This window comes from Ranitomeya imitator, chromosome 2 (genome assembly GCF_032444005.1).
Source record: "Ranitomeya imitator isolate aRanImi1 chromosome 2, aRanImi1.pri, whole genome shotgun sequence".
NCBI classification, from domain to species: domain Eukaryota; kingdom Metazoa; phylum Chordata; class Amphibia; order Anura; family Dendrobatidae; genus Ranitomeya; species Ranitomeya imitator.
Window position 1 is genome coordinate 360,824,507 of NC_091283.1, and position 14,096 is coordinate 360,838,602.

The 14,096-nt window shown below is 47.3% G+C and overlaps 1 protein-coding gene across 1 annotated transcript in view; it reads left to right on the top strand.

Moving 5' to 3' along the window:
- The first annotated feature begins 1,043 nt into the window (after nucleotides 1–1,043).
- The window catches only part of LOC138663838 (zinc finger protein 271-like), a 42,055-nt gene continuing 29,002 nt past the window's right edge, over nucleotides 1,044–14,096 (top strand). Inside the window, exons 1-6 of the mRNA XM_069750187.1 lie at nucleotides 1,044–1,125; nucleotides 2,445–2,582; nucleotides 2,712–2,891; nucleotides 2,975–3,098; nucleotides 3,182–3,279; nucleotides 3,961–4,051. Of these exons, the coding sequence (XP_069606288.1) occupies nucleotides 2,505–2,582; nucleotides 2,712–2,891; nucleotides 2,975–3,098; nucleotides 3,182–3,279; nucleotides 3,961–4,051 (571 nt within the window). The 5' untranslated portion in view covers nucleotides 1,044–1,125; nucleotides 2,445–2,504. The remainder of the gene's footprint in view (nucleotides 1,126–2,444; nucleotides 2,583–2,711; nucleotides 2,892–2,974; nucleotides 3,099–3,181; nucleotides 3,280–3,960; nucleotides 4,052–14,096) is intronic.

Sequence of the window (14,096 nt, forward strand, 5' to 3'; positions counted from 1 at the left end):
TTACTGCCCCCTCTGTGTCCAGCTTTACTGCCCTGGTCCCCTAAACCCCCCCCCCCCCCCCCCGGATCGCCGCTATCAATAAAAAAAAAAAAAAGTTCTGCTTACCTGCCGCGCTCCTGATCTCTCCACGCAGCTGCACCGTGCACTCGCCGGGACAGACAATGACGTCAGACGCCGGCGACCTGCACGCTGCGGCTGGTGGCTGTTAACTATTGACGTGCGGGCGCGGGCCCGCATGTCAATAGCGTACAGCTGTAGCGCCGGCCGCCGCTAAGGGCGCAGTTCAGCCTGCGGCTGCCGGTAGGGGCCCGGTGAGCAGGTAAGAGGGGGCCCGATGTGGGCCCCCTCTGCTCACCGGGGCCCATACGCCAGTCACGGCTGTAATGCCCTGATGGCGGCCCTGATTATTTATATGTGTTGCGTCACTGTTTGATATTATGTATGACTCTCTTTTGATACCATAATAAATATTATATACCCGTGATACTCCTTTTTCTCCTTGATTTCAGCATTACAGAATTCTGTAGATAAGTCCCTGATGCCGGTGGCCTTAGCTCACCTTCGATTTTGGGGGTGACAGGTGCCATTTAGGGCCTATAGAAACTGCAGAGAAAGAATCATTTCTGTGTTTCCAGGATCCTTCTTGTGGGAATTGGCTGCGATATTCCCTGTGCAATATATTTCTAGTATTAATGCGCCAGTAATGTGCCTTTATGGCACAGCGAATATAAAAAACGTAGTGTAGGACTGCCCCAATATGAGATTGCCGTGAAGAGGCGGGGTGGCTCAAAGAATTGATCAATTGTTTGCTAAATGTCTCATTTTGAAAATACAGTTAGAAATTAATATGTGCATTTGCACTTTATGTATTGCGTCTTAACCTTAGGCTGCGCTGGCTTCTCCCCTTTTTTGCTCAGTAATGGGGGATCTCCACATCCCTCCACCTGCAGAGCCCCCACTAGATGAGGACAAGGCTAAATCCAAACTGGTGAAGGACTTCTGCTGACGTCAGGTCATGTGACCATGTGAGGAGATGATGTCACAGGAGGGGCGGAGCCTCTTCCTCCATTGCAAACCTGACACCAGGAAGCCGCATTGTGCGGAGGCTGCAGAGATTACACTGAGGTGATTTGGGGGCACAGACAAGTGGATATTCCTGCAAGGGGGGCTGCATGTTTGAGGGGCGCACAGGGAACAGGGAGACTTTGTATTTGTTGGATTGGGGTCTGTGTGGCGTAGAAAGGAGGGGTCCTGTTACTTGTGTGGCTGGGGGTCTGCGTGGGGAAGGTGGGGGCCTGGTATCTGCGTGTGGCTGGGGGTCTTCGTGGGGGAGAGGGTCCTGTTACTTGCATGGGGCTGAAGGTCTATGTGAGGAAGCAGAGAGTCCTGTTACTTGTTTGGGGCTGGGGGTCTATGTGTGGAAGAAGGGGTCCTGTTACTTTCCTGGGACTGGGAGTCTGCATGGGGAGAAGGGAGTGCTGTTATTTGAGTGGGGCTGAGAGTCTGCATGTTTAAGGAAGGACTTCTGTTACTTGTGTGGGGCTGCATGCTGTGGTCTGCGTGGAGAAGGAGGAGGTCCTGGAACTTTTGTGTATCTGTTTGCTGGGGGTCTGCGTGGGGAAAGAAGGGGTCCTGTCACTTGCATGTGGCTGCGTGCTGGGAGTCTGCATGGGGAATGCGGGGGTGTTGCTGCTTGCTGGAGGGCTGATGTGGGGAAAGGGGTGATGTTTTGTGCGTGGGTAAGGAGGTGATGTTGCACGGTGCAGTGCAGGATAACGTGTAATGTCACTTGCTTTGGGCTGCATGTGGGGAGTGTTTTGTATATAGAGCACTTTTCCTCATTAAAGGGCCACTGTCACCCCCCTGCAGCCGTTATAAACTAAAAGAGCCACCTTGTGCAGCAGTAATGCTGCATTCTAACAAGGCGGCTCTTTTAGTTTTGTGTTCAGGTATTATTAAAATAAAGCGTTTTGAAACTCTGCAGAAATACCTGTCTTTGTCCACGGAGGCGGGTCTGAAGCCTCCTCTGTGAAGTGCCCAACAGCCGTCACTCACATCTTCTGGGGCGATGGTCGCCGCCCCCTGCGCGCTGTTTTCTTTTCAAATCCATTCAGAGCAGTAATCTTCCTCCAGAGGCAGTGCATCTGGCCAGCCAGATTTCTCGGGCAGGAGATTACCTGGTACACTCATCTTTGGATGCGTTTAGCTGTGCTGCTCTGTCAGCGGCAAATGCCATCACGATCAGAAGGGCCTTATGGCTCAGAGAATGGAAAGCTGATTCTGCATCAAAAAAGTCTCTGACATCCCTTCCTTACCAGGGTGGATGTTTATTTGGAGAGAAGTTGGATCAGCCATCTTCTGAGATGTTTCCTCTTATTATCTCCGGTAATTGTATTATTACATAGGATTTTTATGATGTTACATCGGCTCATCTTCTCATTCAGGACTCTACAATATCAAATCCTGTCAGTGAAGATCTATATAAGAAAATTTACCCATCAAGGATGGATGTGGACAGAGACAAGATGGTGGAGAGGATATTACACCTCACCTTAGAGATCCTCTTCAGTCTTACTGGAGAGGTGAGCGATTCTGATGATGTCACATTACATCATTCTTATCTATGGAAATAACAGATAGACAGAACTGGAGAGGTGAGGACTCTGGAAATGTCTGTAGTGAGATTTATTAATGTGTCTCTCCATAACCAGGATTATACAGTAGTGAAGAAGACCTCTAGTGACCACTGTCAGGTCCCTGTGTCTGAGGGATGGGGAAGACCGCTTAGCCCAATCGCAGGGCCTCCACCTCACCCCCTGATGCATGAGGCCATCAATGACCAGAAGATCCTAGAACTCACCTACAAGATGATTGAGCTGCTAACTGGAGAGGTGACACTGCTGGGAATGCTGGGACATTATACAGTAATGCCATGAAGGGATCGGGGTGATGACAGTATCATTGTATGTATCAGGTTCCTATAAGGTGTCAGGATGTCTCCATCTATTTCTCCATGGAGGAGTGGGAGTATTTAGAAGGACGCAAAGATCTGCACAAAGACATCATGATGGAGTTTCCCCAGCCCCTCACATCACCAGGTAATAGACAGGGCTGAATACAAACCGTCTATAATTATCTGTATGTAAAGAATGAATTCAGTCCCTGTATGTGTTTCCTCCAGTTCTATCCAGTAAGAGGACAACACCAGAGAGATGTCCCCGTCCTCTTAATCCACATGACTGTAAACAAGAAGATACCAATGTTCCTCAGGATCATCAGGTACATGGAGAGAAGGTGTCATGAGATCTCCTTATGATGTGTAGACAGATGTGAAGGTCTTGTGCTCAGTCTTGTTTTATCCACCAGTATTATATGTTTTGGAAAAGGAAAAGAATTCAAAAAGTTTGCTAAAATGTGTCTGGTGGGTGCATTGCATTCAGCAAACGTTTCCAGCACACCGACCAGTTAAAATGAAAAAAGTTTATTTAGACATGATTAAAAATAAACAATGCCTTTGATAGGGCCGTGCGTGGCCGTGATTCTTATGTTTCTTGTAAAATGTTTGTTTGGTATGTGAGAAAATTCAATATAAACGATTGAACAAAAAATAAACAATAAAAACAACCTGACTAAGGGCACACCTTTGCTCCAGAAACTCGTCACGTTGTTTTATTGTTTTATTTTTCATCATGCCCAAATAAACTTTTTTTCATTGTAACTGGTCGGTGTGCTGGAAACGTTTGCTGAATGCCCCTGTAGGTTTGGCACCCACCAGACACATTTTAGCAAACTCGCTTGGATTCTAGTTGGCTACTACCCACGTGGAGACTCCCTGTCCATCCTCCCTTCCTTTTATATGTGTTATACTTGTGTAATGAGAATGGTGGAGATGTCAGGATTATAGCTGATCATAGATGTGACTTCTCTGTCTGTCGGTGACATTTACAATATTTGTTTCAGGGTGAAGATCTTACCCATATTAATACTATAGAGACATATGTGAGGGTCGATGAGCAGTGTAAAGAGGAGATTCCTACATATGACTACCAAGGTGAGTAGTAACCACTAAATGCAGAGAAGTCACAGATTAGGAGATGCAGAAATTAGGAGATGCTGACGGTAACCTGCCCAGGTCTGTAAACTACAAAGACAAATAACCTCAAGCGTAGAATGTAATGACAAGTTAAAATATCATTTGAAGAAAAATATTATGATGGGCCTGTAAGAGAAAGCGGGTAATGATGCTGTTGGCTTCCTAGAACCCTGATATTTTCTTATTATTTTATTCTTCTTATTATTATTTATTTATATAGCACCATTAATTCCATGGTGCTGTACATGTGAAAAGGGGTTGCATACAGGGTTATAGATATCGTTAACAGTAAACAAATTTACAATGACAGACTGGTACAGAGGGGAGAAGACCCTGTCCTTGTGGACTTACATTCTTCGGGATAATGGGGAAGAGACAGGAGGTCGGTGTGCTGCAGCACTGGTGGTTGGTGAGGCAGCAGCTCGGGTGGTTGGTGAGGCGGCAGCTCAGGTGGTTGGTGGATAATCGGACGTGTTGAGGCGTGGAATTCCAGAGGATGGGGGATATTCGGGAGAAATCTTGGAGGTGGTTGTGTGAGGAACGAATAAGTGTGGAGGAGAGTAGGAGGTCTTGGGAGGATCGAAGATTACGTGAGAGAAGATAGTGGGAGATTAGTTCAGAGATATAGGGAGGGGACAGGTTGTGGATGGCTTTGTAGATCAGTGTTAGTAGTTTGAACTGAATTTGTTGGGGAATTGGGAGCCAGTGGAAGGATTTGCAGAGGGGTGAAGCAGGGGAGTAGCGAGGAGAGAGGTCGATTAGCCGAGCAGCAGAGTTGAGGACAGACTGGAGTGGCGCAAGGGAGTTAGCGGGGAGGCCACAGAGGAGGGTGTTGCAGTAATCGAGGCGGGAGATGATGAGGGCATGAACAAGAGTTTTAGTAGATTGTGGGCTGAGGAAGAGACGGATTCCGTCAATATTTTTGAGTTGGAGGCGACAGGAGGTGGCAAGAATTTGGACGTGCGGTTTGAAGGACAGGGCAGAATCGAGAGTTACCCCGAGGCAGCGGATTTCAGGTGTGGGAGAGAGCATGATGCCTTTTACCATAATAGATAGATTTGGTAGGGGGGATGCTGAGATGGGGGAAAGATGATGAGTTCGGTTTTGTCTACATTGAGTTTTAGGAAGCGAGAGTTGAAGAAGGAGGATATGGCTTACAGACACTCCGGGATTCTGGACAGAAGAGAGGCGACATCTGAGCCAGAGAGGTAGATCTGAGTGTCGTCCGCATGTAGGTGGTACTAGAAACCATTGGACTTTATGATTTGTCCTAGGCCAAGGGTATAGATGGAAAAAAGTAGAGGCCCTAGGACAGAGCGTTGAGGGACTCCAACAAAGAGGGGCCGGGTGAGGAGGTAGTGTGGGAGCGGGAAACTCTAAATGTGCGGTCGGACAGGTATGAGGCAATCCAGGACAGGGCAAGGCTTTTGATGCCGATGGAAGAAAGAATCTGTAGCAGTAGGCAGTGGTCGACTGTGTCGAAAGCAGAGGACAGGTCGAGAAGGAGGAGGATGGAGAACTGTCTGGTATTTTTGGTTGGGAGTAAGTCATTAGTAATTTTGGTCAGAGCAGTTTCGGTGGAGTGGTTGGGGCAGAAGCCAGATTGGAGGTTGTCAAGGAGGGAGTTAGATGAGAGGTGGGAGGAAAGTTGAGCATGGACATGCTGCTCAAGGAGTTTGAAAGCAAACTGGAGCAGTGATATGGGGCGATAGCTGGGCATAGCAGTTGGGTCAAGGTCTTCTAGTTTAACGCCCGCCAGAAGACTCGCTACACTCATCAGGAGGGCGTTAAACTAGAAGAAGAGGGGACGGGAAGAAAAACATTAGACTCGAACAAAGAAGAACCAGGAAAACATACTCAGAAGGGAGGTAAGAACATTTCTAAAACAATCCACAGCAAGGAGATTAGAACAAAACAAAATCCTCTAAACTGCATGCTCGCAAACGCCAGAAGCCTGACAAACAAGATGGAAGAACTAGAAGCAGAAATATCTACAGGTAACTTTGACTTAGTGGGAATAACCGAGACATGGTTAGATGAAAGCTATGACTGGGCAGTTAACTTACAGGGTTACAGTCTGTTTAGAAAGGATCGTAAAAATCGGAGAGGAGGAGGGGTTTGTCTCTATGTAAAGTCTTGTCTAAAGTCCACTTTAAGGGAGGATATTAGCGAAGGGAATGAGGATGTCGAGTCCATATGGGTCGAAATTCATGGAGGGAAAAATGGTAACAAAATTCTCATTGGGGTCTGTTACAAACCCCCAAATATAACAGAAATCATGGAAAGTCTACTTCTAAAGCAGATAGATGAAGCTGCAACCCATAATGAGGTCCTGGTTATGGGGAACTTTAACTACCCGGATATTAACTGGGAAACAGAAACCTGTGAAACCCATAAAGGCTACAGGTTTCTGCTAATAACCAAGAAAAATTATCTTTCACAATTGGTGCAGAATCCAACCAGAGGAGCAGCACTTTTAGACCTAATACTATCTAATAGACCTGACAGAATAACAAATCTGCAGGTGGTCGGGCATCTAGGAAATAGCGACCACAATATTGTACAGTTTCACCTGTCTTTCACTAGGGGGACTTGCCAGGGAGTCACAAAAACACTGAACTTTAGGAAGGCAAAGTTTGACCAGCTTAGAGATGCCCTTAATCTGGTAGACTGGGACAATATCCTCAGAAATAAGAATACAGATAATAAATGGAAAATGTTTAAGAACATCCTAAATAGGCACTGTAAGCGGTTTATACCTTGTGGGAATAAAAGGACTAGAAGTAGGAAAAACCCAATGTGGCTAAACAAAGAAGTAAGACAGGCAATTAACAGTAAAAAGAAAGCATTTGCACTACTAAAGCAGGATGGCACCATTGAAGCTCTAAAAAACTATAGGGAGAAAAATACTTTATCTAAAAAACTAATTAAAGCTGCCAAAAAGGAAACAGAGAAGCACATTGCTAAGGAGAGTAAAACTAATCCCAAACTGTTCTTCAACTATATCAATAGTAAAAGAATAAAAACTGAAAATGTAGGCCCCTTAAAAAATAGTGAGGAAAGAATGGTTGTAGATGATGAGGAAAAAGCTAACATATTAAACACCTTCTTCTCCACGGTATTCACGGTGGAAAATGAAATGCTAGGTGAAATCCCAAGAAACAACGAAAACCCTATATTAAGGGTCACAAATCTAACCCAAGAAGAGGTGCAAAACCGGCTAAATAAGATTAAAATAGATAAATCTCCGGGTCCGGATGGCATACACCCACGAGTACTAAGAGAACTAAGTAATGTAATAGATAAACCATTATTTCTTATTTTTAGGGACTCTATAGCGACGGGGTCTGTTCCGCAGGACTGGCGCATAGTGTTGTGAATTCTGTGATCAAGCTCCCTCCTGTGGTCATGAGTGGTACTTCGGCTGGTTCTGTCTATGAGCTTCCTCTGGTGGATGTGAGTGGGGCTGCGGCTTCTCAGTTTCCTTCCTCAGGTGACGAGGTTAAGTCGTTAGGTGCTGCTCTATTTAACTCCACCTAGTTCTTTGTTCCTGGCCTCCAGTCAATGTTCCAGTATTGGTCTTGCTTTCTCCTGGATCGTTCTTGTGGCCTGTCTGCCCTGCATAAGCTAAGTTCTGCTTGTGTTACTTTTGTTTGCTATTTTTTCTGTCCAGCTTGCTATATTGGTTTTTCTTGCTTGCTGGAAGCTCTGAGACGCAGAGGGAGCACCTCCGTCCCGTTAGTCGGTGCGTAGGGTCTTTTTGCCCCCTCTGCGTGGTTTGTAGGTTTTTGTGCTGACCGCAAAGCTATCTTTCCTATCCTCGGTCTATTCAGTAAGTCGGGCCTCACTTTGCTAAAATCTATTTCATCCCTGTGTTTGTATTTTCATCTTACTCACAGTCATTATATGTGGGGGGCTGCCTTTTCCTTTGGGGAATTTCTCTGAGGCAAGGTAGGCTTATTTTTCTATCTTCAGGACTAGCTAGTTTCTCAGGCTGTGCCAAGGCATCTAGGTCTGGTCAGGAACGCTCCACGGCTACCTTTAGTGTGGTATGATAGGATTAGGAATTGTGGTCAGCAGAGTTCCCACGTCTCAGAGCTCATCCTATGTGATTAGCAACTATCAGGTCATTTTCTGTGCTCGTAACCACCAGGTCCATTGTGGTTCTGAATCACCTGTTCATAACAGTACTGGAGGCCCAAAGTACTAATGCTTCTCAATAGAGGGAAAAGAGAAGTTCTGAGACCATTTTTTTTTCTTTGCACTGTGTTTTGTCTTTCTCTTCCCCTAGACATTTGGGTGGTTCAGGACACAGGTGTAGTGATGGACATTAAAGGTCTGTCTTCAAGAGTACAAAAAATTCAAGACATTATAGTTCAGAAATCTATGTTAGAACCTAGAATTCCTATTCCTGAGTTATTTTCTGGAGATAGAGCTAAGTTTCTGAATTTCAAAAATAATTGCAAACTGTTTCTGGCTTTGAAACCCCGCTCCTCTGGTGACCCAGTTCAACAAGTAAAGATCATTATTTCTTTATTACGTGGCGACCCTCAAGACTGGGCATTTTCCCTTGCGCCAGGAGATCCTGCATTATGTAATATTGATGCGTTTTTTCTGGCGCTCGGATTGCTGTATGATGAACCTAATTCAGTGGATCAGGCAGAGAAAAATTTGTTGGCTCTGTGTCAGGGTCAGGATGAGGTAGAGATATATTGTCAGAAATTTAGGAAGTGGTCTGTGCTCACTCAATGGAATGAATGTGCTCTGGCAGCAATTTTCAGAAAGGGTCTCTCTGAAGCCCTTAAGGATGTCATGGTGGGATTTCCTATGCCTGCTGGTCTGAATGAGTCTATGTCTTTGGCCATTCAGATCGATCGACGCTTGCGTGAGCGTAAAACTGCACCATTTGGCGGTATTACCTGAGCATAAACCTGAGCCTATGCAGTGCGATAGGACTTTGACCAGAGCTGAACGGCAAGAACACAGACGTCAGAATGGGCTGTGTTTTTACTGTGGTGATTCCACTCATGCTATCTCCGATTGTCCTAAGCGCACTAAGCGGTTCGCTAGGTCTGCCATCATTGGTACGGTACAGTTGAAATTTCTTTTGTCCGTTACTTTGATCTGCTCTGTCTCGTCCTATTCTGTCATGGCATTTGTGGATTCAGGCGCTGCCCTGAATTTGATGGACTTGGAGTATGCTAGGCGCTGTGGGTTTTTCTTGGAGCCCTTGCAGTATCCTATTCCATTGAGAGGAATTGATGCTACGCCTTTGGCCAAGAATAAGCCTCAGTACTGGACCCAGCTGACCATGTGCATGGCTCCTGCGCATCAGGAGGATATTCGCTTTTTGGTGTTGCATAATCTGCATGATGTGGTCGTGTTGGGGTTGCCATGGCTACGGGTCCATAACCCAGTATTGGATTGGAAATCTATGTCTGTGTCCAGCTGGGGTTGTCAGGGGGTACATGGTGATGTTCCATTTCTGTCTATTTCATCATCCACCCCTTCTGAGGTCCCAGAGTTCTTGTCAGATTACTGGGATGTATTTGATGAGCCCAAGTCCAGTGCCCTACCTCCGCATAGGGATTGTGATTGTGCCATCGATTTGATTCCTGGTAGTAAGTTTCCTAAAGGTCGACTGTTTAATTTGTCTGTGCCTGAGCACGCCGCTATGCGGAGTTACGTAAAAGAATCCTTGGAGAAGGGTCATATTTGCCCGTCGTCGTCGTCGCCATTGGGAGCAGGGTTCTTTTTTGTGACCAAGAAGGATGGTTCGCTGAGACCTTGTATTGATTACCGCCTTCTAAATAAAATCACGGTCAAATTTCAATACCCCTTGCCGCTGCTGTCTGATTTGTTTGCTCGGATTAAGGGGGCTAGTTGGTTCACCAAGATAGATCTTCGTGGTGCGTATAATCTTGTGCGTATTAAACAGGGCGATGAATGGAAAACAGCATTTAATACGCCCGAGGGCCATTTTGAGTACCTGGTTATGCCATTCGGGCTTTCTAATGCTCCATCTGTGTTTCAGTCCTTTATGCATGACATCTTCCGAGAGTACCTGGATAAATTCCTGATTGTATACTTGGATGATATTTTGGTCTTCTCGGATGATTGGGAGTCACGTGAAGCAGGTCAGAATGGTGTTCCAGGTCCTGCGTGCGAATTCTTTGTTTGTGAAGGGGTCAAAGTGTCTCTTTGGTGTTCAGAAGGTTTCGTTTTTGGGTTTCATTTTTTCCCCTTCTACTATCGAGATGGACCCTGTTAAAGTTCAGGCCATTTATGATTGGACTCAGCCGACATCTCTGAAGAGTCTGCAAAAGTTCCTCGGCTTTGCTAATTCTTATCGTCGCTTCATCAATAATTTTTCTAGTATTGCTAAACCGTTGACTGATTTAACCAAGAAGGGTGCTGATGTGGTCAATTGGTCTTCTGCTGCTATGGAAGTTTTTCAAGAGTTGAAGCGTCGTTTTTCTTCTGCCCCTGTGTTGTGCCAACCAGATGTTTCGCTCCCGTTCCAGGTCGAGGTTGATGCTTCTGAGATTGGAGCAGGGGCTGTTTTGTCGCAAAGAAGTTCTGATGGCTCGGTGATGAAACCATGTGTTAGGAGTCGAGTTTCCTCTGCTGCACAGGGGGAATCTCGATCCGTCTCCGCTGCGGTCTCCCATTCTCCTCCAGCCGCAGTGGAGTCTGCTCAGCAGGGACGTCACTCCCAGTGTCTTGCTCGCTCTCACTCTGTACAGAGAGTTACTGCTGCTTCTTCAGCTCCTGCCATTAAAGTCAGTGCTGGTCAGCGGCGAGCGGACTTCCCTGGGACTAAGTCCTTGTTTGCGCACACTGAGCATGCCCAGAGCAAGATCTCCCGTTGGAGATCGAGGGTCATGTGCTCTGGCTCTGCAGCGCATTCCATTGGTCCTCTTGGCAGGTCTTGGAAGGGCAAAGTTCCTGTGGCCACTTCCTGTCCTGCAATTATATAAACTGCGCATGACCGCACGGCCATGCGCTAGTGTACAATTGAATACGTGTGTTTGTTGTGAGTGCAAGTCGTTCATTAAATACCCCTACCCTATTGTATGACTGTTCGCGTATGGAGTATGGCTGCTATCTAGCGCCCGACAAATCACTCAACGTGTCACACACGTATCAGCGTCTATTGCTGTGACCGCCAGTGCGGCGCCACGCGCCAGTAGTGCGCTTCCTGACCCACGTCTGGGTGCTTAGTGGTGCCTGCCAGCACGGCACAGTTCGCACTTCGGTGCTCTAATTATAAGAGTTGCCTAACACACCCTGTTGCGGTGTTGTGCCAGCAAGGGTCTAATCGGACTTCAATCCTAGTTGGGGTTAAGTTCGCTGACTGCTTGCTCGCCTTCTATGTGCGGTACCGCGACCCTGTGACGCAACAGGATCGCTTCCTTCACGTTGGGTGAAGTTTAACCCACGCGAGTATACTTATGAGTACCGCCATATAGTCCGTCATTACTCAGCAGCAGGTTCCATCTCTGCACGGTGGACCCCGGGCTACGAACGCACCGTACACTATCAGTCTTATTATTTGGTGCGTTCCGCTAGCCCTAACATTACACTAGCGCCAGGGTCTGGCTAGTGATGACGGACAAACAGCAATCCCTGCGGTATATACAGCAGCTGGAGGGTAAGTTGGCGGCTCTCGAGAGCGCAACCTCAGCTGTGGATGTTACCGCAGTTGCTGTACAGGCTGCCAGCGTGGCTGCAGCAACTTTGTCCATTGCCACCCCTGTTCCGACATTTTCTCGCCTCCCGCTGCCAGAAAAATTTTCTGGTAATATCAAATTTTGTAGGGGATTCGTGAGTCAGTGCTCTATTCATCTTGAGCTTCTGGCTGCACGTTTCCCGACAGAGTGGGCTAAGGTGGGATTTATTGTGTCTCTATTGTCGGACAGGGCGTTGGAATGGGCTACGCCGCTGTGGGAGCGTGGCGATCATGTGGTGCAGAGTGCTCCTCTGTTTTTGTGCACTTTAAAACAGGTCTTTTTAGGACCTCAAGTCACCCATGACACTGCGCTCCAACTGCTGGCATTAACTCAGGGTGAGTCCTTGGTCAGTCATTTTGCCGTCCAATTCCGCACTTTAGCATCTGAGCTGGAATGGTCGGATAAAGCTCTTATCCCATATTTTGGAGGGGCTTGGCTGACCATGTAAAGGACGCTCTGGCCACTAGGGAGATTCCTGCCACACTGGAGGAGTTAATAACAGTTTCCACTCGAATTGACCTCCGTTTTAACGAGCGGAGGTTAGAGCGAGCCCAATGTAGGCAGAGGTTTCGGCTGGCTCCTACTTTCGCCAAACCTCTGGAATCTCCGGTCCTGGTTCCTGAGTCACATGAGGCCAGGGAAGTGTCACAAGCGGGACCTAAGTCCCGGACCGCTTGTGCACTCAGGGTCTGTCATGTTTGCCAGCAGTCTGGACATTTAGCCACCAGATGTCCTCAGCGGTCGAGGAAACGTCAGCGTCTAGTGGTCGTAGGTGGAGGTACACTAGACACGGCGACGTTTGCCTCTAAATTGTCCTTTAAGGGGACAATTACTATAGGCTCATTCTCCCACTCGGTAGAGCTCTGCGTGGATTCTGGGGCGGAGGGCAATTTTATGTCTTCTGCCTTCGCCCAACGCCACGCAATACCTCTGGTTATGCTAGCTCAACCTGTAACGGTACGAGTGGTGAATGGGTCAACTCTGCCCTCACAGATAACTCACCAGACCATCCCTTTTACTCTGTCCATGTCGCCATCTCATCAGGAGATTATTTCCCTGCTCGTCATTCCAGAGGGAATTGATGAAGTCCTGTTGGGAATACCTTGGCTACGGTACCACTCTCCTCATATCGAGTGGTCCTCAGGCAGAATTCTGGGATGGGGTGAATCTTGTGGGGGTAGGTGTCAGAGGGAGTGCGTTCAGGTAGCTACAACTGAGGTACCCGCAGATCTTTCCTCTCTCCCCAAGCAGTATTGGTCGTATGCAGACGTATTCTCCAAAAAGGCGGCGGAGACCCTTCCGCCCCATCGCCCCTATGACTGTCCTATTGACCTCTTGCCTGGTGCTGAGCCTCCCCGGGGTCGAGTCTATCCGCTATCTCTCCCAGAGACGGAGGCAATGTCACAGTACATCCAGGAAAATCTGGCAAGAGGGTTCATCAGGAAGTCAGTGTCACCTGCTGGGGCAGGGTTCTTCTTCGTGCAGAAGAAGAGTGGGGAATTGCGTCCATGCATAGACTACAGGGGTCTTAACGCCATCACCGTTAAGAATAAATACCCTTTGCCTTTGATATCTGAACTGTTCGATAGGCTTCAGGGAGCAAGGGTATTTACTAAATTAGATCTGCGGGGTGCTTACAACCTGATTCGCATCCGTGAGGGGGACGAATGGAAGACGGCTTTTAACACCAGGGATGGGCACTATGAATATCTGGTGATGCCCTTTGGGCTCTGTAATGCCCCAGCCGTTTTCCAAGACTTTGTGAACGATATCTTCCGGGATATGCTTTCCACCTCGGTCGTAGTCTATCTGGATGATATTCTCATCTACTCTCCAGATATTGACTCCCACCGGAGAGATGTTTGCAAAGTCTTCAACCTCCTACGGGCAAACTCCCTCTATGCCAAGTTGGAGAAGTGTATGTTTGAGCAGGAGTCCTTACCTTTCCTAGGCTACATCATCTCAGCCCAGGGATTGGTTATGGATCCTGCCAAACTACAGGCTGTGATGGACTGGCAGGAACCCTATTCTCTTAAAGCGGTGCAGCGCTTTATGGGGTTCATCAATTTTTATCGCCAGTTCATCTCGCATTTCTCAACTTTGGTAGCTCCCTTGGTTGCCCTCACCAAGAAGGGGGCGAATCCCAAATTGTGGTCTGAGGAGGTCTCCAAGGCTTTTATCTCTATAAAATCACACTTCGCTAGCGCTCCCATTCTTCATCGCCCCGATGTTGATAAGCCATTTATCATGGAGGTGGATGCCTCTTCTGT